The following is a 24652-nucleotide window of genomic DNA, read 5'->3' on the forward strand; positions in this document are numbered from 1 at the left end:
CCATTTGATACATGCAGTTCAAAGCACTCAATAACCAGAAGAGTACTGTTGCCTTTCAGAAAGAAAAGAAGGTTCACATATGTGATTCTGGATATTGGTAATTTAAGATACAACGAAAGGTTATAGATATTGGATTTGTTTTCTTTTGGAAAAGTAATTTTCTGCTGACCGAAACAAAGTTTTTCAAATAAAGGGCATTAGCAAAATTGCTCCAGTTACATTGCTCACTGTGCTGAATGGTTTACATTCTAGGTTAAAAATATTTCTACAAGGTTTCACAAGTGGTGAAGAGGAAGGGAGCAATCATGATAGAGGATTTAGGAGAAGTGAATGAAGACAATCTTTTGGGCAGGAGGGAAAGAGATGGCAAATGGGCAAAGTTTCTAAGGGATAGAACTTCAGAGTGCTGGTGGAAGAATGCTGAAGGTACTTAATAACCCAAAGTATAATGGGGGAAACAAGGTGCGAGGGAAAGGACATTAAGGCACCTGGTATAAAATGCTTATAGAGACAATTAAATGTATTTCTGCAGAGGAAAGGTAATCGGTGGGATTGCTCACTGGAAAGTGATAAACTCTGTTTCTAAAAGTCTCTGTGGGGTAATTTATGAAAACATCAATCAGGATTAATCTTTACAGAGACAGACTGGTGTATCATGGAAAGTTATGGATTTTAGTTTTTAACGAGATCTCACAAATTTCAGATTCCCTGCATGAAAGTATTTCACGCTGAACCATTGGTCTGGCTTTTAGTGACAGATATTCAAGGCTCAGATGTGGTCTCCCTTCCCTAAAGTGAGCCCACACGACAGGAGGTTAAAACACACAAAAATACTTCAAAGTTTAACGAATGGTGGATGGGTTAAGGGAATGAGTTATTAAATCATCTTTTTTCCCCAACTGCTTAACATGTAACCTGCGAGTCCATCCAATCTAACCAACAGAGCTGGGATTATAATTTGCCTGAATTATCCCAATTTTGGAATATTTAGAGATAATAGGAACTGCAGATGCTGGAGAATCCGAGATAACAAGGTGTGGAGCTGGATGAACACAGCAGGCCAAGCAGCATTTTAGGACCAGGAAAGTAAGATGCTGCTTGGCCTACTGTGTTCATCTAGCTCCACATCTTGGAATATTTTAACCTGATAAAGCTTTGACTACGTGAGGATGGTATCGTAGGCTTGATGGGGGTCAGTATGATTCTACTGAATAAATGAAGGCTTCAGGAAATGCTCTTAGTTGAATGAATAGAGAAGGGTTTTGTTTATCTTAAAGTGCTCACAGCCTGTCGTCACATTTCCTACCTCAACCTTAGATTTTTCAGACTTAGTTAGAATGTTTTAGACTTTCTATTGAAAAACATGTACAATGGGGAATTATTTTTGGTCTGTCTTAAAGGCAGACCCCAGGAAACATCCATCCACACATTAGTTATGGGATAATTAGCTTGTTGAAGCCACATCTGTCTTAGACGCTTTAGAACCAAGTATTTCATAAAAGGTTTATATACAGTTTATGTAGATAGCCTCACATCGTCCTGCTCACTTGGTGGCCCAATTTTTACGATCTCTGCAAAAATAGTTGGGAATTAATTCTGAATAAGTCACTTAAAAATGCTTTGCAAGTGATACCGTAGGTAACCATTAATGAAGAGGCAAGTATAGGCAGCTCGGTACTTGAATATTATGAACCTACTTCTAATTAAACAATGTGCCAAAAATGATGAAACAGCAGGAAGGCTGAGTGGGTCCCCAGGCTGAATATGGTTCTGTGCTGGTGTCGGGTTGCGTACACAGGACTTGGGATCTTACACAAATCCATAGTTAATGAGAACACACCCCCGTGACCTTCAAGACTTTAGCTGAGCTGGAGGTACATATTTCTGACTTTACACTTACCCGACCCAGTCTGTCACTCTTGACATGAATCCTCACCACTGCTTCGCCATTGGTGTTGATGACCTTCATCAGCTGGGTAGCATCCCGGCCTTGGATCAGGATAACTGGACGAGGCAAAAGATCCTCTTGATTCAGTTTCAGCTACCAGGAGGAGAAGGAAAAGCCATGTTACGGAGTGTCTTATTGGAGGATTGATTAATTATCTTGTGTTCAGCAATACTCATAGGTATTTCACTTGTAATTTAAATACAGAATTAACAGAGACTGTCTACAACTTGATGCTTTACATTCCTTGAAATGTTCACCACCCCAATGGCAAGAATACAAAAGAAATGCAGTGTTTACAAATGCAAAAGGACTTCAACACTCAGGGATACATGATATATAAACACAGATGGATTATAAATTGACTTCGACTCATTTTCACAGTAAGAGAGGCAGAATTTACCTATGTTTCTTCAAGAAAAAGACAGGACAATAAGACTACAAGGATTCCATGAACACTGAACGTTATGGGTAAACTCTGCATGTCCCCATGAAACTGAACACACAACTCGTGGAGACAGCAAGAGAGAGGGAATCTGAATCCCACAGCCAAATACAATACTGATTACAGCTTGGCAGACTGTACGCTCAAACACGCTGCTCATTAAATGACCAATTATTTCCCTTACTATCAGTACTACATATTAACTTTTCAATTTGAGGATTAGATGAGAAGTCTTCTTCTCAAACAGCTCCGGCATTTATGAAACTTGCATCAGCATGAGCTACAGCCTTGAAAAATGCTTCCTTATTTCTCTGAAGAGTCTATGATGCTTTTTAACAGGTGGCGTAGAGACACCTCTTTAGTCAAAAGATGCATGTCCCTGATCTGCATGATCAACTTCAGACTTAATATGAAAACTGCCTGATGAAGGAACATCAGCCATAATTTCTTGATCCATTATGTAACAATCAGTTGGTTCACCCAAAGGGTCTGTTGGAGCTGGAATATCCCATATGCTACTTAGAAGCTTTTGATTTCCCCTCACTATCAACCTTTAGCTTTCCTTTCACGTTCTAACACATTTGAAACATCTACAACCAATTTATACAAGGTTCTCAGTCATCTTTTATGATCGCCTAAATCAATGACTATGGTGTCATTCTTCACATTCTTTGTTTTCTTTCCTGTCTCAAAGTTTTAGCAGGTTTCCATTATTCCCCACTGTTAATATTCATTGCATCCTTCATGGTATACTCTTGATCTTGTTTTCAAAGCTCACTTTAATAAGCCCAGTGGTGAGTCCCTCCATTTCCGTGATATCTCTAGTTTCTTTGTGGTAGCTTTCCAATCCGAAGCTGTTACTGGGTTTCAATTGACTACTCTGTGCTATCATTAATTTGAAAAAAAAATGTCCAAACAACTGGTTCAATTTAGTAAAGGCTTCAGTTTTCAGAAAAACAGGGATTGACCCCATTTTTGGAGAATCACAGAAACAGTAACCAAAATATTGACATTTATAGAATGTCAATGTCAAGGTTTGGACTCCTCAAATCTCCTCACTGTGCTCTCCAGAAGGACATTGAGCAAATGATTTCAGTGAGGTTTTATAAGTTTCTTCAGAAAGATAGGTCTGGTTGAACTCAGAAAGCAGGACAAATAATTTTGGCCAAAAGGTCTTTTCCTTTAAAAAATGGATTTTTGTATATCTTTCCCATCTGTTAATACTTGATTGCTCAGTGTAACAAAAGTCCTGAAGTCAGACTGACTTCAGTTTCTCGTATGAAAGTCATATGCCTAGTGAAGCTTAGAATAGTTCTCACCACATGTGCCACCCATTCACTGATTTAACTACAGTAGTTGGCATGTGGGCTCTCAGGTCAAATGAATAAGCAAGTTCTTCCATAATATACAAGTATTTATCTACTTTGGACATTATTTTTATAAAATTTGAATTATGTATGAATTATGCCTCTTAGCTTTAAATTCTTGGCACAACACAAACTTGTAATTAGTATCAATATCCAATCTACACATCTCATCCTGTTTATCTCACATATCTGGTTACATAAATGTGACACTCTTGAACTAGTTGCATTTTCCTGTTCAGTCCAACCACCCCTCACGATGCTAAAGTAACAGATTGGGGAAAGCTGCATTTTACTTACACATGTCCCCATATCAATGTTCAAAGGGCTTATCTTTGCCATTATTCCTACATGCCATTGCATAATTTGCCACTTTCTGACAATTACCCTCTTCAAAACAGAATCCACCCTTGAACTGATGAGTGTGTCTTAGTGGTCAGTGTTCGGTGTCCAAGTTGTGAGCAGTTGTACAGTTCAGTGTGTGCTTAAACTAAGGGTCCCAAAAGTGCAATATTTGATGTTTTTGGATTTTTTACTTCTGTAGTAGACATGCTCAGTCACAGCCTTCTTGCATCTATGGAGGTTGAAAGCTTGATCTGCATTCTGGGCAGAGGCCATAATCCTCGGTGAAACTTCAGTGGTATTTATACTATGTGCTGCTTTGTCGTAAGTATGGCTTTTTTTTCAGTTTTTGGTTATGGGATGTGGACAGCGCTGGCTGGGGCATCAGTTCTTTCCTATCCCTAACCGCCCTTGAGAAGGTGGTGAGCCACTTTATTGAACCTCTGCAGTTCATCTGAATGCATTCCCATGCAGATACTAGGTAGAAAGTTCTGAACTTCAACCCAACTACAACGAAGGAACCACAAAATATTTCCAATGCAGGATCACGTGTGGCTTAGATTGGAATTTGCAAGTGGTGATGTCCCCATGTGTCTGCTGCCCTTATCCTTTGAAATTGGTACAAGTTGTAGATTTGGGAGGTGCTTCTGAAAGTAAAATCTCGGTGGATTTTGCAGCATATCTTCAAAATAGTACACACTGTAGCCAAGATGCACTGGTGGTGATACCAGTGAGTGTTTGATGTGATGGGCAGGATGCCAATCAAGAGGGGTTAAATTCATCCTGGATGGTGTTGCTATTATTATTTATATGCCTCCATCAATAGGGAGGCTCCATGATAAACTGAGGTCCTGTCTTCCCTGTTCTGGAGGTTCAGAACAATGTTATACGGTCTGTGCCAAAATCTGGAGAATAACAGGATGTGTTTCCCCTGAATTAACTAACATTCTTCATTTGTTGCACCCATGACTGGTTTTGGGACCTTGTTAAAACTTGTTGGGGATGTCCATCTCCACAGAAGTCATTAAATGCTCAACTGGAAATAAATATGGTTTCAATAAAAGTTCCCAAAGAATTCGAGATATTGTCTGTTCAGTGATGGGAACTCCTCAGTAATGAATTGGATGACTAGGATCTATGTTTGGAAAGGTGTGCACTTACATCACACTTCTGGTGAGAGGTGACAATCAGTTGCTTTTGTTGAGTTGTAGAAAAATGGACTTTAATGAAAGATCATATTTTCCCCAAATTATTCCCAGGTTGCACAGCCTGTTGGTTGCTGTTAATGACAGTGAAGACATCTTACCTGACCCACAGCAGTTGCATCATCTGTTATATCAAAAATCACTGCTGTGGCACCTCTCTGAATAGCAAACTTGGCCTAAAGGAGACAAAAACAAAAGTAGTGAAAATAGATATAACACATGCTACTCCACAAAATTGTCAAACCAGAAGCTTCCTTATTTGTGACTGTTACATAAAGTTAAGAGGCTCCAGATCGGTGTTCAGATAAAGATAAAAAAGATGGACAATAACTGGAAATATCACTGATCATCTTTGCTATACATTATTCAGAAGTGAAAGAGTACGATACAATGCCTTTGTATGTGAGAGTTAGCACCACAATAATGAAGGTACAAACATCGGATCAGACGCTATAAAAACAAGAGATACAGCACCATGTGGGAAAAACAGCAACTGAGTGTGCTGGTGGGTTTCTGAGTAATTAGGTCACCAAATACATCGCAGTTATTGTCAGTGGTTTGTACTAGAGGTTTCTTAAAAAATAATAATTGTTGCACATTCCTACACAAATCTTTTGTCTCAGTTTTGAATTTTATAAGGTTCACATGTTCCAGAGAATTAATTAATCCCCAGATTCCCCATCAACTCTTTAAACAGTAAATGCCCACGGCATCAAATATTTCTAAAGTTCAAATTTACGCTGAACGTGTAAACCATATTGAGACATCCAGGCAACTGAAAACCGACGATTCAGCAGGGGGCGCTGATTATCCATCCAAATCATCTGCAGCACCTCCAGATAGTTTACAATTCAGCAATGCTTAGACACAAACAGAATTCTACCATTAATAGATACAATCACACACAATTTGGCAATGAGACATGGTCAGGCACACAGCACTCCACAGTTCAACACTGGTGGAAACATAACTACTTCCCTTGATCCATGTGCAGTTACCCAAGAATGAACTGTGTATGATTTTTAGTTACAGCTTTCAATTTATTCATAGCAAAGCAACCTTTTCCTTGCTGAGGCACAACGTATTGAGGGCAAAAATTCAGAAGATCCTCAACTCTCCAAAGTGATAACATCTGCTCAAATCTTCACAGAACAGCTGAATAACAAGCCAAAAAGCTGACTCTTGGCATCCTCTTAAGTGTGATGGTTTTAAACTATCACAAGTGTAAGCTGATGCTTACTGTTGTTCAATCTAGAAATGCAAAAACATGACTGATAAATACTTCTCAGCCAACTGTACAATGAATCTAATAAGTCTGAAATTCTTTTACTGATCCTCTCATTTTCTCTCATTCCTTCATGTATTGCGCCTTAAAATGGTAAAATTTCTCAGCATTTCTTCAACTTTCTGAGTTTCCCCACAATAGATCCACAATGTGCATCCTAAGGAATGGAATGCTCTAAACAATGGAACTCAATTTCGTTCCAATGTACATCTTACAGTCTACACACTGCATGCCCAGCAGGATCAAACTTTACCAAGGGCGGGAATAGTCCTAGCAAATCCATTTACAATGGAAAAATTTCAGTAAGCGCATTTGATATGTGTTTTCCTACTTCAAAACACCCGAAGTGCTGGGATTCCATCCCCTGGACATTCAAGACTTTTCATCTCAAAATACAATTTAACAATTACCAAATAAAATATTCCTCAGTAGTAATCAGATCTCAGAGTGCCATGTATTGCCTTATTACTGCAATCTAATAGCTTAATATCAACTTTGGTGCCTGTGAATGCAATGTTTGTCAATAATAGTTAGTTATCATAAACGTCCGCTGGATTCTTCCGTACCAAAATATCCTTGACCAGTGTCTTATAGAAGATAACATAAGCATTTCTACATCAGTTACAAATACCCTGCTGGAAGCAAGCTCATGCCATGTTATTCATAGTAGTCATTGTCAAAGAGTTCCAAATATTGTCATGGCAGATATTTGGAAAACTAATTATGAACGAAATGAACGGAGAATTTGGGCAAAGGAACAGTTTTTCACCCATTATTAAGATCTGTATATATGTAGAAACAGCTGTACAGATCTGTAGATCATAGTGCAACACAAAATTTTAAGTGTTTCCACTCTCCAAGTGAGCTTTAATTATGGATGTGTATCCATAATTTACTGAATTACAACTAATCAAATATATGTGCAGTTATATTTTACAGATCAAGCAATAGGTAATTCCAAGAAAAGAACTATGAAAATCCTACTTGCTGTTTGCAAAGAGGGCTTTCAGGGAATTTACACAGATGTTCTTTCTATAGACAATCACAATAACCCAGAAAAGATTAGGAAAGTTCTCTGAGACCACCACAATATACAAGTTAACTTTAGGATTAACAATTCCAGACAGCGTCAGACAGACAGCAACCTCAAAAATCTATTGACCAGGTTGTCAGAAGATGTCACAAGCAAGTGTCAATTTTCCCAAATGGAACTATCAGAGACTCACTGAGTTTCTCATTGCCTCTACACTATTTAAAGTCTTGCGGAAGGATCTGCTAGGCAAGAGAAAGGGTCTTAACCATTGGCACATTACTTGAGTATGGACACAAGTATGAAGCCATCGTGTCAATACTTAAACATTTTAAGTACAGACAACATTATTACTATAGTCAACAAAACACATCAAACCAACAAAATTGTTACAAAATGGGGAACATCAATCTACCCAAAAGCTGATCAGCTTTTCTTGATATCTGTAAAGCATGTTGCACAAAAAGCCATTAGGCATATGTGCAGGAAACCTGGTTTCAAAAGCCAAGCCAAAGCTCAGAATGACTAACAAAATGGTACAACAGCACAACACTGGCGGAACAAAAATTGTTCACGTACACAAACACATCAAGTTTAGAGTCAACCAAGCAAAAGGCAAATATCAGAAGACATCAAAGTGTGGAGCTGGATGAACACAGCAGGCCAAGCAGCATCTTAGGAGCACAAAAGCTGACGTTTTGGGCCTAGACCCTTCTTCAGATGATTCATCCAGCTCCACACTTTGTTATCTCGGATTCGCCAGCATGTACAGTTCCCATTATCTCTTATCAGAAGATATGATCAAGTTTTGCGTGATGTTAACATCAAACACCATGTCGACTGTATAAGATGATCGGAGTCTTTACAATCATGAAAATTAAAGTGTACTAGAAAGGCAGAACAATACATTCTAACAGCCAAAACCAACACAGGAGCTAGTGCCAACATATTACCAATAGACATCTGAAAGACATGTATTTCAGCAAATGACACAAGATAGCATAGCCTGTAAGAGACCATCTCAGAGCATATAATGGATCATCCATTTCGTGCATTGCATTGCCAGTACACAAGCTAATCTTGGCCTCCTGACATTCTCTACTCACGAGATAACAACAGTGCAGCAGTGGTTCAAGACGACCTGGATGCACAGAACTCGATATAGTCACAATTCCTGAAATTCAGATCACATCCAATGTGGCAGAACAGACATGTAGCACGATTGAATTAGTGATCACAAACTTTGATGTGATTGACAATTTTAAGACTAACACAGTACTGTATCTTGAAGATGACACAACCACATTTACTGATCGTCCAAGGAAGTGCAGCATGCACATTTGAGCAAAGTTTTGAGTGGAATTGAATGAGATGGAGTGAAAAGTTATAATTCAGAATGTTTACCATCATACAGATTGGTGTAGCTCCACTCGGTGTTTTAAACAATGATGGCGACATAAGGGATAACAAGGTGTACAGCTGGATGAACACAGCAGGCCAAGCAGCATCAGAGGAGCAGGAAAGCTGACGTTTTGGGCCTAGACCCTTCATCAGAAATCTGAATTTCTGAAGAAGGCTCTAGGCCTGAAATGTCAGCCTTCCTGCTCTTATGATGCTGCTTGGCCTGCTGTGTTCATCCAGCTGTACACCTTGTTATCTCGGATTCTCCAGCATCTGCAGCTCCTGTTATCTCATGGCAACATATGGGCTTGTTTAGATCTAAAGTGCCTCAAACATTCATTTAAAAGGCATCCAAACAAACCACCGCACTGGACGAATTAAACACTAAGTTTTCCAGGGCAACATTCTTCTCCAGTCTAGATGCGAAACATGGACATTGGTCTGTCCATTTAATCTTAAATGCTTATAACATATAGGGTGTCATTTGATCAGTAGAATTTCTCATGGTTAACATTTGCATTCTCAGTTAGGCAAGACACATTCCAGCGGCATAAGTGTAGGATCATTGAGAACCTACCTGATTGTATTTGCGATTCTGACGATATCACAACCATGGGTAAGACAAAGAAAGCACATGACTACAACTTTCACTTACTGATGCCAGCACTGTGTTAATATGGTTTGACACATAGCAGCACAAACTGCAAGGGAAACTTTAGCCAGATAAATATCTTTTGGCCCTTTTATTCCAACCATCAAACCTGTCCTGATCCAGCTAAGGTTGAGATGTGAAACAAATGCTTTGTTAGACAAATCTTGCTTACTATAATACTGCAAAAACCAGAGATGTTACGATTCTGAAAGCAGGAACAGTAAAAAGTCACAGGCACGTGTCTTTTTTGATGCAGAACTTATTCTCTTTGGTTCAACAACCTGTCAATGGATAAGCCAACTATTCCAATACATAGCATGATATATTAATTTGGTATTTGGTATCACACTGTTGCACACATACTTATTTGTCAATAAATTTGTCATTTAAACTGATCATAGCAGTTCAAAATGAAATGCTACAAACCAGTGATGAGTGCCTCCTTTGTCAAGATCCAAGCATATAACTTTGAAGTGAGATACCAGGTACCAGAATGATTAAGTATGACATGTGCAGGTTACCCAACCCAGACAACGACTAAGGTGAACTCTTGAATTACACATTAATGCAAGCTGGGTTCAAAGTTGATGTGTTATACTTTGACCAATGCCAGAGTGAACTGTTGTAATTGGCAACTGGTGATGCAAAACATCACTATCTCAGGATGGCATGAGTACTATAGTGGTACCTAACATGATTTGTTCATTTTGGGCATACAGGAGTTCAACTTGCTATATCACATAAGTCATTTTTAAGGATAAACCAGGCATAGTAACTGAAGTATTATTTTAAGATATCATGTCCATGTTATCATGGACACATAGGTATTCAGCGTACAAGATGGCAAACACATGAATCAGGATATTCAATGACAACGCATCTGAGCCATGCCATACCAAACTAATCAACTCCAGCAGCAGAATTAGCCTCTACATTCACGCAATGTTCCAAACATTTGCTGGATGGAAGTGTTAACACATCTATCCACAATCAAGGGGAAGATTACATCTTTGTCACAGGCTATTTCTCCAGACTTTCCATCACTCATTGACTTATCAGCACAACAAGCGTAACAATCGTGGACAAAACAGCATTATTTTCAGTTTGTTTGGTAGTGTGGATCAGATAGAGTCTGATAATGCTTTGCAATACACTAGCAAACTGGTTCAAAGTGTGCACCAAGTAGGGAGTGTCCCATATGATATTGCACCCCACCATCAACGATCAATGGTCCAGCAGCAAGTATGGCAGATACTATCAAATCAATGATTATCAACTGTCAAGTAACAGTGCAAGGTTTTCATACTGCACTGCTGCATCTCTATGCAACACCAACGGGGTCAAGATTATCATCCCAGCTCAATTTACATCCAAAGAGCAAGTACAAATGATCTTGCTCTTTCTTCAGACTGAAGGGAGAATGGATCACATACATGACGAGGATAACTTCGAAAACTACAGGCTGGGAAAAAAAAAATGCAGGTTGGAAATCCAAATATTTGTATTCCAGCAAAGACTTTGAAAATATTCAGCCAGCTCACATAATCCAAAATGATTACTGATCCTGGTGCTACATTGAGGGAACAGAAGGCAGCTCAGACTAATCTACAGCACGCTGATCATACATGAAAAAGTGAACAATAAAACCCTAATAAGGATTATACCATGATGTTGACAGGCAACAAACAACAGCACGATAACCGAGTTGTCAAACAAATGCAACAGAGAACAATGTTCACCATTCCAAGATGGTATATGATCATCAAATTAGGACAAATGTCAAACTTCCAAAGTGTTATATTGATCTCTGTAATATCGGGCTTGTTAACTTTTTCCCTGTTGTATAATTAACGGATTGGCATGCAGTTACAGACAATTATTCAAATCTGTTCGAATTAAGTGTGCATCTTTGGAAAAAGGGTAATGTTACATTGTGTCTCCGTGAATTTGTCAGTATATAGTTGACAGACACAATCATAATATTATTGCTGTAACAAAGCATGCGACCTAAGGGCATAAAGTACTCACATATTTCATTTTACATTGGGATCACTTGAAGCATGCTGCTTAATTCTGGTTTGTTGCGATTTAAAATCTTAATGTTAGTCAAGACATTGTGCGCTTACAAATGTAATGTTTGTACAGAATAATTAGCTTAGTAAATGTCTACTGGATTCATCAATACTACAATTTTCAGAGCCAATTTCTTACATTAAGGGAGACAACAAAAGCATTGTCACAGTTGGTAAAACATCTGATGGTGAATTTACACCACTATCCACCTGGGTTGAAGTTATCAAAATTGTTCAGGGCCTTTCAAACAATGTGGCTGAAAAAGATAGGAACGAGCGTCGATGTGAGGACCACCAACAGGACTATCATCAGGAAAGAGTGCACTGCAAACTCATGCTATTGGCCATTATTTTCATTAAGTGTGCTCTGTCCATGAAGTACTGAGGTCAGAATTCCAGAAAAGGATTTAAAGGACATACGCAATCAGTGCCATTCACAAAAACCATCAAAGCATCTGCCATAGTGGAAAGCAATATTCCAGACAAAGATCAAACAGTAACACAGGAGATACAATGCAATAAATCTCAACTCTGAGACAAATCCTTCCGTGATCGAAGACTTCACTTTAGGGACAGTGAGGGAGGTTATTCTCACTGATTGATTTCTTTAAGTTAATTTTAATTCCTTGTGATCTTGAAGCTTCAGCTGAGACCAATGTTTAGAGACCACAGTGACCTCTATTTGTGTTTTTGGCTCATGCAAGTCAGGAGAGGTACTCAAAAACAACTAAAAGGAGAATTTGCTTGGAATCATAAATATTAATCAGGGCAAGTAAAGTAACAAAGTCAGGGAGCATGATACTGAAAAAAGACACAGTGATCAAGAGCTTCTGTCTATTTTGCCAGAGGAATTTGAGTGACAACATTGGTTGAAATGCAAGTTAAACTCAACGTTTTCCCCTGGGAAATTCAAGAAAGCAATTTAAAATTCATGTTCCACCAGCAATTTCTCCTTCAAAGTGGTAAGGAGCTGCATAGTCAATGATTCTGAACTCAGGCATGTCTAAGTCTTGCAGTAATGACCATGACTCAACACCTATCAAACTAACTACTGATCAGTTTTACCAGTTTGAGAGAGAGCCCTTTGGCCTCGGAGGATAAAAGGAGTGTTAACTGGTGCCACCTCACCCAGCCAAGTGCTCATTCACATTAAAAAATGCATTGCAAAATATTAATCATTTGCAGGAAAAGAAATATGGTCGATGTTTCAGGTGGTGACAGAGGCGGGGCACTTTTACAAAATGAATTTTGATAAAGGGCTCCCTGATATTGTATTACATTCTCTCTCCTTCAGATGCCAATAAACCTTACTGCGTTCTGTCCAGCATTTACTATTTTAAAACCAGTGTCTCGTGCTGCAGCTTCTTGCTGTTTATTATTGGGGCAGTCATACATATTTTGCTAAAAGGTCAAGACCTCTCCACACCAGTTGAAAGCAGGCATCTCAAGGGAGGTGATCACCTGGAGCACTGTTACTCTGCAAACATGCTGCAGCACATCTCAGCCTTTGATCCCATAGCTTAAGCTTCTCCTTTCACATTAAACATTTATTTACTCTGAACACCTGACCCTCAGGGCCTTTCTCTGTGTTTGCTGGCTTGCTTTAGAAAGTAGTTCAGCTCAAAATCAGAGCAAACGCTTCACAAAAATCACTTACCAAAACGGCTAAGGTCCAACAAATGGAGATAACAGAAACGGACAAAAACCCACTTTACAAAGGTACTTATGTCGTTCACTGTTCATACGCTACTATACAAACATTATCAAAACAATGTAAATCATTGATAACAAAGTGTGGAGCTAGATGAACACCAGCTCTACACTTTGTTAACTCAGATTCTCCAGCATCTGGAGTTCCCATTATCTCCAATGTAAATCATTGAGTCTTGTTTTGTGGGAATTTGTGTTGAAGATACACTCTACATTTCACATACCCAGCATCACCCTCGAGCACTCAACTCCAGTATAAATAGTTTCAGATGCCACGTCCAGAGTTGGAATGTTCCAGTACTCAAATCCTGTAGGAACTCATCCCATTTGTTTTCTTATTTCTCTTTTGCCTCGCTCTGTTCTGTAGATCTGGGAGTTTGGCTTTCTTTGCTGTTGCCTTATAAGCTGATAAATCTCAAATCACAGCACAGCTATCATAATCAGCACAATATAGTTACAAATATATGGGCATGTGGATTTAAATTATACACGTTCTTCATGACTCCATGAAGCAAATTTACGTGGGTCATGAAAGTATAATCTTGAAAACCTTGTCCAAATGTGATTTCTCAGTTTCCTAAAACAGCTGTTCTGTGGGCTCTGTGAGGTTTCCGGTTAACACCAAATGAATTGCAGTCTTTCTACTATGGCCCATTCCCATGTGTATATGGCATTTGACGGCCCAAATTTATCACATCCAACAAGCCGGATTTTCATCGGATCACTCAGGGTTGGAACTGAATGCAAGTTCTACAGGTGAAATGCACAGCACCATTTATTTTCTCTTATTCCCATGATTGAATTGGTCTTAGTCCAACTCAACAGCTGATGACTTGCACTTCATGTCTGAAAATTAACTGGCTTTGCATTTTCCTTCAGCTGATGACCAAGTGCTAAAAGGTGATGACAGCAAAGTTTTCAGAGAAAAGCAGTAAATTATGGACGGCTGGGTACTAGTTGCTTGGTAGCCTCTGATGAGCTGAGCAACTGTAGAGGGGAAGAAGTGATTGTGCAATGGAAACCAGTTGATAACATATCTAACAATAAAGAATCCAACTCTGATGAAGGTGTAAGGTGGCAATCCCGATAAGATGGTTAGAACTATCAGCGGAAGAGAATGATATTATTATTACTGCCATCTCCAACACTCCCCTCAGAATTTTTAACTTTTGCCCTTTGCTTGCAATGACTTACCTGAAATTGTTTTGGTTTATATTTAACTAATGATGACAAGAAGGGATCATAGTCTTTGTTGACCTCGCTTTGTTAGTTGTTATGGGTTACTTGCAGGCTATAATTAACATTTACATAAGACCAAGGCAGCAGACAATTCTAATGAACTAGCAACAAAAGTGAATAGTGCAGAGACCTGGTAGGAAAAGTTTCTAGTATTATTAAAACAACCATTTTTAAAAAGTGAGAAAATCTCATGGACTGGAACATGCTTTGAGGGTAGTATGGATGCCTGGGTTTAAAATAAGAATGAGGTTCATCTACAATAATTAAAGTAGTTGGAATATAGCCAATGCTGATCCTTTTGGCTTCTTATCAAAGAATAGTTGCAGCTTTGCTATAAGTTGAACTATGTTTGCTCTGTGCAGCCAACCCTCCAAACCTTTCAGTGAAGTAGAGGGAACTGCAGAGAATGGGTGCAGTTAATGAATGGCAGAGCAGCAGGCTTTGTTGCACAGAGTTTTGGGAAGCAGTGTGTAGCCAGTGACTGCCACAGAATGCACTAGTGAATCTGGGGTACAGACATCCAGAAAATGATTTGTAGGGTACACAGTAGAGGATGATGCAGTGCTCACCAAAGGAACAAGTACAGGTCATTGTCTCCGAACCCTCTTCAATCAGTTAAATCCACTGTTTCTTCACTCTGAGAAACTTTGTCTGATAAAATGCAATGATTCCCAGGCTTTACAGTTTAAATTAATTTACAATAAACAAGTGTATATATGCACATGTTTCTATGAGGGGGAGAAAGAGTGTGGGGTGTGCATGCGGGGTGGGAGGTGCTGCATGAGGGGAGTGGGAAGATGCAGGGGGCTGTGTGAAGGGAGGGCGTGTGTGTGGGGGGGCAGTGTGCGCAAGGGGAGGGATGTGTGAGCGCGTGTGTGAGAGAGAGAAAGAGCGAGAGTGAGAGAGCGAGAGAGAGAGATGAAGAACAGTGTGAAATCATTCAGATTTCCACAACCTTGTGTGTGAAGAAGTGCTATCTGATATTGTCCCTCAGAAGCACAGGTCTAATTTTAAAGCTATGCTCTGTGGTTACAAGTTGAAACATTAAGAAATAGAAACAGACAAAGTCCCTTGAGCCTACTCCATCATTCAATGCTTTTATGGCTGAGCTTCTGCCGCAAATTCACCTTCCCCATATCTGCTGATTTCTCGAGACATCAAAAATCCCTCTGTATCTGCCTTGCACATATTCAAGCATTCTCGGCAATCTAACCCTGGTCCTTAAAAATAGTGGCATGTGTCTGTTTTAATGCTTTCCCACTCACACAGGGGAAGTGTATTCTAACCAAGTTCCTTTCACACAAAAGTGACCACAGTGTATATAAAGCCACTGCACACATTCAGGCAGTACCTTGTTCTTAACACAGCGACAATGCCCTGTTTGTCTAACCCTGCTCCTAACAATAGGACAGCATCCAGTTTATCGATCTAAATCCTTTCCCTATGCAAAAAGGCAATGTCTGGTCTATATAATCCTGCTTCTTGAACACAATGGGGTACCTGGTCCCATTTTAAAACAAAAATTTCAACATGTCCTGCCACCTTTAAAATATCCAGTAAGTACTCCCTCAGGGTCTGAGTACCTCAATCCCTTTTAAAAGCAGTTCACATTTTCCCACCTCACTGTCTCTATTAAAGTGCACCATTTCACACTAATCTGCAATCAAATTTCAAATTTGAAGTGTACATTCATTGACATGTTTCAGTCCTCCTGAAGTCTGAACTTGTTCTCCCACATCAATGCATTTCCCAATGTCACCTGCCAACTCTGAAAAACAGTTGTTCATATCTATGTTTTTTGCCCATTCTGCAATTTCACATCCATGTGCCCACTAGCCCTTTTTGATCAATAATCTATAATTTGGCGAACAATTTCTATTTTGTGGCACTTAGCTATATGCCTTTTGAACGTCAATACACAAAGCAACAATACTCTCCTCAACACTCACTATTACTAAGAAAGCCGTCAATCAATGGAGCACAATTTGCATTTAACAAATCAATGCTCTTTTTCATTTATTTCCTATACTCGTCAAAAGTGCCAATTAATTTTATTCCTGATTATTGCCTCAAAGTTTCCCCAGATCTTTAATTACTTGTTTATCTCTCAGCTGTGTCCTGGAAAGGGATGTAACATTTGCAACCTTCAGTCTTGTTGTCTTCCCTGGAATTAAGGATTAGAAGGTTATGACCAGTTCTTCGATCACCTCTACCTAAATTTCTCTCAAATTACTTTTCTTGTAACCTAGATGCTAATGTATTTTGTCTAGAATGAATTAATTTCATACTTGTAGCTGTGCCTTTTCTAAAGCACTTTCTTCCTAACCATTCAATTTCTCTAAATTTCTTACTTAACATTCTAAATTAGACATATCTTGGTCGAGGAAAACACAGCCAAAGTACTCAATTAGCATCTCATCCACTGTCTGTTGTTTCACATTTGGACCCTGATCAGTCCTACCCTTCCTTTGAGTTAGGGTTGCGATAAAATATTTACAGAGTATAGCTATGACGCAATGAGGGACGGACAAAGGAAAACACCAAGTTAGGAATGCAGATAAAATTTTAGATGACAAGGCAGTTTTATGTGACCTGCAGTTTAATGTGATTGAAGGTAATTAGCAGTGGAACAGTATGCTAAAGCAAAGTACGCACGTGTTAACAGAACGAACAAGTGAAATGGCAGATCCAGTGGGATTGAGATCTGAAGGAAGCACCTAATTTTGGGTGGAATAGTCTTGAATACTCCTATGAATTATGTGACCCATGCTACAGTCACTGATTTAGATGCTGCAAGACCATGGAACAGAGGATGGAACGTTTTGCAAGTATACACTGTCCTTGGCTGTGTACAATGTTGTACAAATTTCTTTAATACCAGTACGCATTGTTTTAATTTTACAATGCATTTCCTCACTCCAATGTTATGGTTGCACTCACTGAAATCATTGTTGCAGTCTCAGCAGTTTGAAATGGAACTGGAATGTGACAACATTGAACACATCTCTCATCACAGTGGGAAGATTATGGAGTGTGCCTGCAATTTCCACTATGTCAACTCTCAGCTGCAAACCATCATAAGGAGCTCACTTCAGCTCTTTCCTGAAGGTGAAGTTGACAGCCCAAGGTGGCAGTCAAATAACAGGATAATAAGTGATCTTGCCTGAAGTGTGACAAGGCAAAAGGAAGACACATTTCAAAATACTTGTTCATAATTGCATCTTCCATCCTTCAGAAATGAACTGGAAATTCTGTGTCAGGTGGTGGGCTAATGAATAAGGCTTGAAGGAGAACAGGCTGCATGTTACCCCATGGTAGTTATGTTAAAACAACAGCTTCACAGTAACTGCTTGAATTGTAACAGAAATAGGAAAAGGGCAGGATCAGATAAGTCAGAGAAAGGGGAAAAAAAGAATTCTTTGTAGGGATTTCAAAAGTGATGTGATTTAACGGCACTGAAGCTGAATGAAAGGACGTAGAGCCTTAAAAAAACTGCATAAAACACATTCGCAGCGGCTGCTAGGAAAACCAGAAGCACTTGGTTTAACACCTCAACACTTTGTTCTATTAAAGAGATATTTTAAACGTAGAAAAACTAAAGTTGCAAAATAGTCTTCAGTAATCACATAGTATGTGAGATTTTTCATTATAACAAGGTGTAGAGCTGGATGAACACAGCAGGCCAAGCAGCATCTTAGGAGCAGGAAAGCTGACGTTTCGGGCCTAGACCCTTCATCAGAAATGGAGGAGGGGAAGGAGATTCTGAAATAAATAGGGACAGAGGGGGAAGCGGATCGACGATGGACAGAGGAGAAGTTAGGTGGAGAGGAGATAGACAAGTTAAAGAGGCGGGGATGGAGGCGGTAAAGTTGACTGTAGGTGGGGGAGGGAGGGAGGGAGCAGATAGGTCAGTCCAGGGAGGATGGACAGGTCAAGGGGGTGGGATGGGGTTAGTAGGCAGGAAATGGGGGTGCAACTTGAGATGGGAGGAGGGGATAGGTGATAGGAAGAACAGGTTAGGGAGGCAGGGATGAGCTGGGCTGGTTTTGGGATGCGGTAGGGAGAGGGGAGATTTTGAAACTTGTGAAATCCACAGTGATACCATTGGGCTGCAGGGTTCCCAAGCAGAATATGAGTTCCTGTTCCTGTAGCCTTTGGGTGGCATTGTTGTGGTAGTGCAGGAGGCCCAGGATGGACATGTCATCTGAGGAACGGGAGGGGGAGTTGAAATGGTTCACGACTGGGAGGTGCAGTTGTTTATTGCGAACCAAGTGTAGGTGTTCTGCAAAGTGGTCACCAAGCCTCTGCTTGGTTTCTCCAATGTAGAGGGGGCCACAACGGGTACAGCAGATGCAGTATACCACATTGGCAGATGTGCAGGTGACCATGTGCTTGATGTGGAAGGTCTTCTTGAGTCCTGGGATGGGGGTGAGGGAGGAGGTGCAGGGGCAGGTGTAGCACTTCCTGCGGTTGCAGGGAAAAGTGCTGGGTGTGGTGGGGCTAGAGGGGAGTGTGGAGCGGACAAGGGAGTCACGGAGAGAGTGGTCCCTCCGGAAAGCAGACAAGGGTGGGGAGGGAAAAATGTCTTTCTTGGTGGGGTCAGATTGCAGATGGTGAAAGTGTCGGAGGATGATGCGTTGGATCCAATGTTTCTTCAAATCTTGTCATTACACTGAATTTCTTTGAAAGCAGAAGATGAGAAAATTAACTTGCCCTCTGTATCCAACAATATGTACTTGTGCAAAAACAAAGTTGCTGGAAAAGTTCAGCAAGTCTGGTAACATCTTTGAAGAAAACAATCAGGGTTAATGTTTCAGGTCCAGTGAACCTTTCTCAGAACTTTTAGTTCTTTCAGTTTTTATTTCTTTGGCTTAGTTCTTTCGGTTTTTGTTTCATATGAACTTGTATCTCAGTGACTGGTGTTCACATGATCTGGTTCCTTCTAAATATGATCAAGGAAACAGGAATGGTGTGTAAATGACCCTTAAACATTTTTTGTTACACATAGCTTCCCACTGAGATGCAAATAGGTTTACCATCGGCACAAACTTCACTCATGTCAAGTTAACTGCAGCAGTGTTTATCGTGCAAAAGTTTAAAGCATTTGCCTTCAAGCAACAGGTGTACTTTACCTATCAGTGCAACCCTGGGATTGGTTCACTTCTTAACTGCTGATTAGAAGCCATGACAGTCAACACCAAACTAGTCATGTGAGCCTGGCTGCATTCCTCTCCCGTGTGCCAATTAACTGAGAGTTCAACAATATACTGACAATATAGTGATATATATTTTTAGATTAGAAGGTAGCAGTGGAATTAGGCCATTTGGCCCATTGAGTCTGAACTGTCATTCGTGCATACCTAATATGTTTCTCAATACCATTCTCCCGCTTTCTTCCTTTAGTCCTTGATCTCCTTACATATCAAGAACTCAGCTATCGCTGTTTTAAATACACTCAATAGCTTGGTCTCAACAGCCTTCTGTGATAATGAATTCCACAAATTAACCACCGTCTGGCTGAGGAAGTCCTTCCTTGACTCAGTTTGAAAGGGTCATCCCGTCACTCTGACATTATGCTCTTGATTCCAGTTTCTTCTCCTCGTGGAAATAACTTCTCCTCATCCGCTCTATCCAGGGCTCTGTGTTCTGTAAGTTTCAATCAGATCCTCCCTTGTAGCCTTCATCCCGGGGATCATTCTTGTAAACATCTTCTGGATCCCCTCCAACACCAGCTCCGATACAGGGCACAAAACCGGTCACAATATGCCAAGTGCAGTCTGACCAGAGCCTAAAACAGACTCTGCGGTACAGTTCTGCTCTTGGATTCTCGCCCTTTTGACATGAATGCTGACATTGCATTTGCCTTCCCAACTGCCAAAATGAACTTGCATGTTAGCTTTTAAGGGAATCCTGAACTAGGGACTCTCATGTCCCTTGTGCTTCAGATTTCCAAAGCCTTTAACCATTTACAAATAATCAATGCCTCTATTCTTCCTATCAAACTGCATAGCCTCTCACTTTCCCAAATTGTATTTCCATCTGCCACCTTTGCTCTGTGTCCCAGACTTTCCAAATTCTTCTGCAGCTTCCGTACTTACTCACACTCCTTGTCCCTCCATCTTTGTTTCATCTACAAACTTAGCACCCACACCCTCAATTCCTTAATCTAGACAGTTAATGTATAATATGAATAGTTGAGGTCCCAACACTGACCCTTACAGAATCCCACTAGTAACCAGCTGTCATCCTGAAAATGGCCCCATCCTGTTTTTTGCCAGTCATGTAAGTATCTTGCCCCTAAGACATGGGCGCTTTCTTATCTTATTTTGCAGCTTCCTGTGCAACACCTTGTCAAAGGCCTTCTGGAAATGCAAATAGATCACAAACACTGACTCTCCTATGTCCAATTTGCTCATTACCTCAAAGAATTCTAACAGACTTATCAGGCATGACCTTCTCTTGATGAAGCAGACTCAGCCCTATTTTATCAAGTATTTCAAAGTATTCCACAATCTCATCATTAGTAATGGACTCTAAAATCTTACCAATGACCGAGATAAGGCTAATCACAGTCTATAATTTCCTGTCTTTTGCCTCTCTCACTTCTTAAACATAAGTGTTACATTGGGGAAACCGCTTTGCAGAACACCTCCGCTCGGTTCGCGATAAACAACTGCACCTCCCCGGTTCGAACCATTTCCACTCCCCCTCCCATTCTTTAGATGACACATCCATCATGGGCCTCCTGCAGTGCCACAATGATGTCACCCGAAAGTTGCAGGAACAGCAACTCATATTCTGCTTGGGAACCCTGCAGCCCAATGGTATCAATGTGGGCTTCACCAGCTTCAAAATCTCCCCTTCCCCCACCGCATCCCAAAACCAGCCCAGTTCGTCCCCTCCCCCCAATGCACCACACAACCAGCCCAGCTCTTCCCCTCCACCCACTGCATCCCAAAACCAGTCCAGCCTGTCTCTGCCTCCCTAACCTGTTCTTCCTCTCACCCATCCCTTCCTCCCACCCCAAGCTGCACGTCCATCTCCTACCTACTAACCTCCCACCTCCTTGACCTGTCCGTCTTCCCTGGACTGACCTATCCCCTCCCTACCTATACTGTCCTCTCCACCTATCTTCTTTTCTCTCCATCTTCGGTCCGCCTCCCCCTCTCTCCTATTTATTCCAGAACCCTCACCCCATCCCCCTCTCTGAAGAAGGGTCTAGACCCGAAACGTCAGCTTTTGTGCTCCTGAGATGCTGCTGGGCCTGCTGTGTTCATCCAGCCTCACATTTTATTATCTTCGATTCTCCAGCATCTGCAGTTCCCATTATCTCTGTTACATTAGCTATTTCCCAGTCCTTTGGGATCCTCCCCCACTCCAGCGATTTCTGAAAGATCACCACAGATGCCTCTCAATCTCCCCAGCTATCTCCTTCAGAACTCTGGGGTGTAGTCCATGTGGTCTTGGTGATTTAGCCACATGTAGATGTTTCAGCTTTCCCAGCAGTTTTCCTTAGTGATGGTCACTAAACTCACCTCTGTCCCTGGCTCTCTTGCAGTTCTAGTATGCTGCTGGTGCTTTCCACAGTGAAAGCTATGCAAAGTACCTGTTCAGTTCCTCTGCCATTTCTTTGCTTGCCATCACCATTTCTTCAGCCTCAGTTTCCAGTGGTCCAATGTGCATTCTTGCCTTTCTGTTACTTTTTTTTATCTTAGGTACCCAAAGGAGCTCTTGCAATCTTCTTTGATATTACTATCTAGCTTACACTCACATGTTATCTTCTCTCCCCTTATTGCTTTTTTCATCATACTCCACTAGTTTTTAAAAGCTTCCCAATCCTCTGACTTCCCTTGAATCTTTACCACATTGTGTGCTTACATTGTATTTTTAACTGCATAGATTACATAAAGATGTGACTGTACAAAGCTTCCTTTATTAATATTGTCTTCCTTTGCTTTCAGTTGGTGCTAGATGACCATGCCGTTTTAATTGTTAGTCTGAGTAGAAACCATGCACCAATTAATTCAAAGCCTGTAGTGAGTGAAATGAAATGTTTACATGTAAACGTCGAAGGCATCTAGTGGAGGCAGCAGGAAGTCCTGCAAAGAGAAAAGCAGGTGATGGTGGGAAGAACCTGCAGAATCGATCCCTTTAGATAAAAATGTGGTAAAAGCAGAACTCAAAAATGGTTAGAAAAGGTGGCTGGAGACTATGGTCTTAAGTTTGTTGTAGGACCCAATTGGACTGGAGTTGCTTTAATGAGTTGGAATATACAGAGAGGAGGAGGAACTGCCTGCAAAAACAAATTCGGAGAATAACGTTGACCATTCATTTAGAGATACAAAGATGTGAAAGTGAAACAAGGAGGAAAATGGTGTGCAATTATTCAAAAACTGATGTGATTTTAAGAATGTTGGTGGCACTCCAGAGCTGTGAAGACTGCTTAGCTTTGCCAGCCCTCCCAGAACATCCAGTAGTATACCAGAATCAGCATCAACTTTATCTGTGGTCAAAAAGCATTCTGGGAGAGTGACATAAGGAGTCAAGGCCAAGGCAGAGAATTATTTTTCTCTCTCTTGCATTGTTTGGTTTGCACTATCTCTAATACAGGTAGCTGACACTGTTTGCCAACTGATGTGGGGCCTCCACCCTCTGTATTTGAAAAGTCAACAATTGCAGCCTATTGGAACAATTAGACATTCTAGTTTGCTGGTTGGATGGTAGTCCTTTAATTTGGGCTTTTCAAATGATCTAGATACAGTAGACGGTGCTGGGAGATTACAACTATACTTAGGATCTTCCTCATACAGGGTAGATGAAAATGGTTTCTTGTATAACAATGTACATTTCTCATGTTAATTCTTTCGGTAGGGAGACATTTTGGATGCTACAGGTAGGGATCGGAGATTCAAAATAGATGTGTACAAGTGAGATATTTGGTAACTTTAAACTTCTCAACTGACCAGTGATCTGATTTCACTATCAAGCCCAAAGTCAATATTGCAATTGCAAATCAGCACGTTTTGTTTTAGTAAAGTAAGGTTTAAGTTGGAACACTCTTTGTTGAAATGGTACTACAGGCAGACTTTCTCCTAGATATGGCCATTCTTTCAGTATTTTCAGATTACATTGGAAATGCCTGCCTCTGTGAAAAACACTCTTCCTTTGAAACTGATCTTGGTCAGTTATAATCTGGGTGAAAAATGTTAGCATATATTTACAGTAACTTGAAGAAATTCTAATTTAATAAATTCAGTATAGTTGAGTTTTTCTTTCACAGTTGCACCATTTTATTTTCCTCAACATTTGTAACTGTGGACCCTGTTATGCTTGCTTCATATTCCCCTTGACTTCTGTGAGGACACTCCCAAGTTCTTCCAAATGATACCCAGCCAGAGTTAACAACCCTGACATTGCGAGTGTAAACATAAATCAACAGCTGACATTGATCTAACTGGTAGTTTCACAATAACAGACTGGTAGAAACATTTTCAGTAGTACAGTAACTATCAGGAAGAACTGGATAATACTTAAAACAGAAAACGTTGCAGAGATGTGAAGGAACCATGGAAGGAGATTTGTTGGATTATTCTGTGGAAGAACTGGGGCAAACTCAATAGATTTAACAAACTCTCCACTTCCAGAAAACCCAGTGAAGGAACCAATCTTTCAATCATTTTAATATTTTGTTTACAAAGAATATTGCAAATATGAACCACCTAATACAACCAACGCATCTCAGTGTTACTTTTTACAGTGACAAATGAACCCTCAGTTACATCTGCCACCTGCTTACCATTAAATTTTAAGAACACTGCCACCTTTTGTACTCGTTTAGTCTATGGCTTTTATCTATTCCACAAGGCTGGGGGTTGCAGTGGGTGATCTGGCTCTAAAAGACAGTGAAGATCCAAGACGCTAGAGGCAGTGAGGGCATTAGTTGTGATGGTTCTAATGAATGC

General features: G+C 40.3%; 1 protein-coding gene across 5 annotated transcripts in view; it reads right to left on the reverse strand.

Annotated features, from left to right (window-relative positions):
- LOC125464582 (E3 ubiquitin-protein ligase RNF43) overlaps nt 1–24652 on the reverse strand; it is a 341070-nt gene that overhangs the window by 14814 nt on the left and 301604 nt on the right. For 4 of the 5 annotated variants that reach the window (XM_048557140.1, XM_048557139.1, XM_059655199.1 and 1 more), the window contains exons 3-4: nt 5403–5477; nt 1901–2041 (exon numbers count right to left, since the gene is read on the reverse strand). In XM_048557140.1, coding sequence (XP_048413097.1) covers nt 1901–2041; nt 5403–5477 — 216 coding nt within the window. Of the gene's footprint in view, nt 1–1900; nt 2042–5402; nt 5478–6360; nt 6432–24652 lie in introns of those variants that run through there. The other variant, XM_059655200.1, reaches the window with a different exon arrangement.

Source organism: Stegostoma tigrinum, chromosome 27 (assembly GCF_030684315.1).
Source record: "Stegostoma tigrinum isolate sSteTig4 chromosome 27, sSteTig4.hap1, whole genome shotgun sequence".
NCBI lineage: Eukaryota > Metazoa > Chordata > Chondrichthyes > Orectolobiformes > Stegostomatidae > Stegostoma > Stegostoma tigrinum.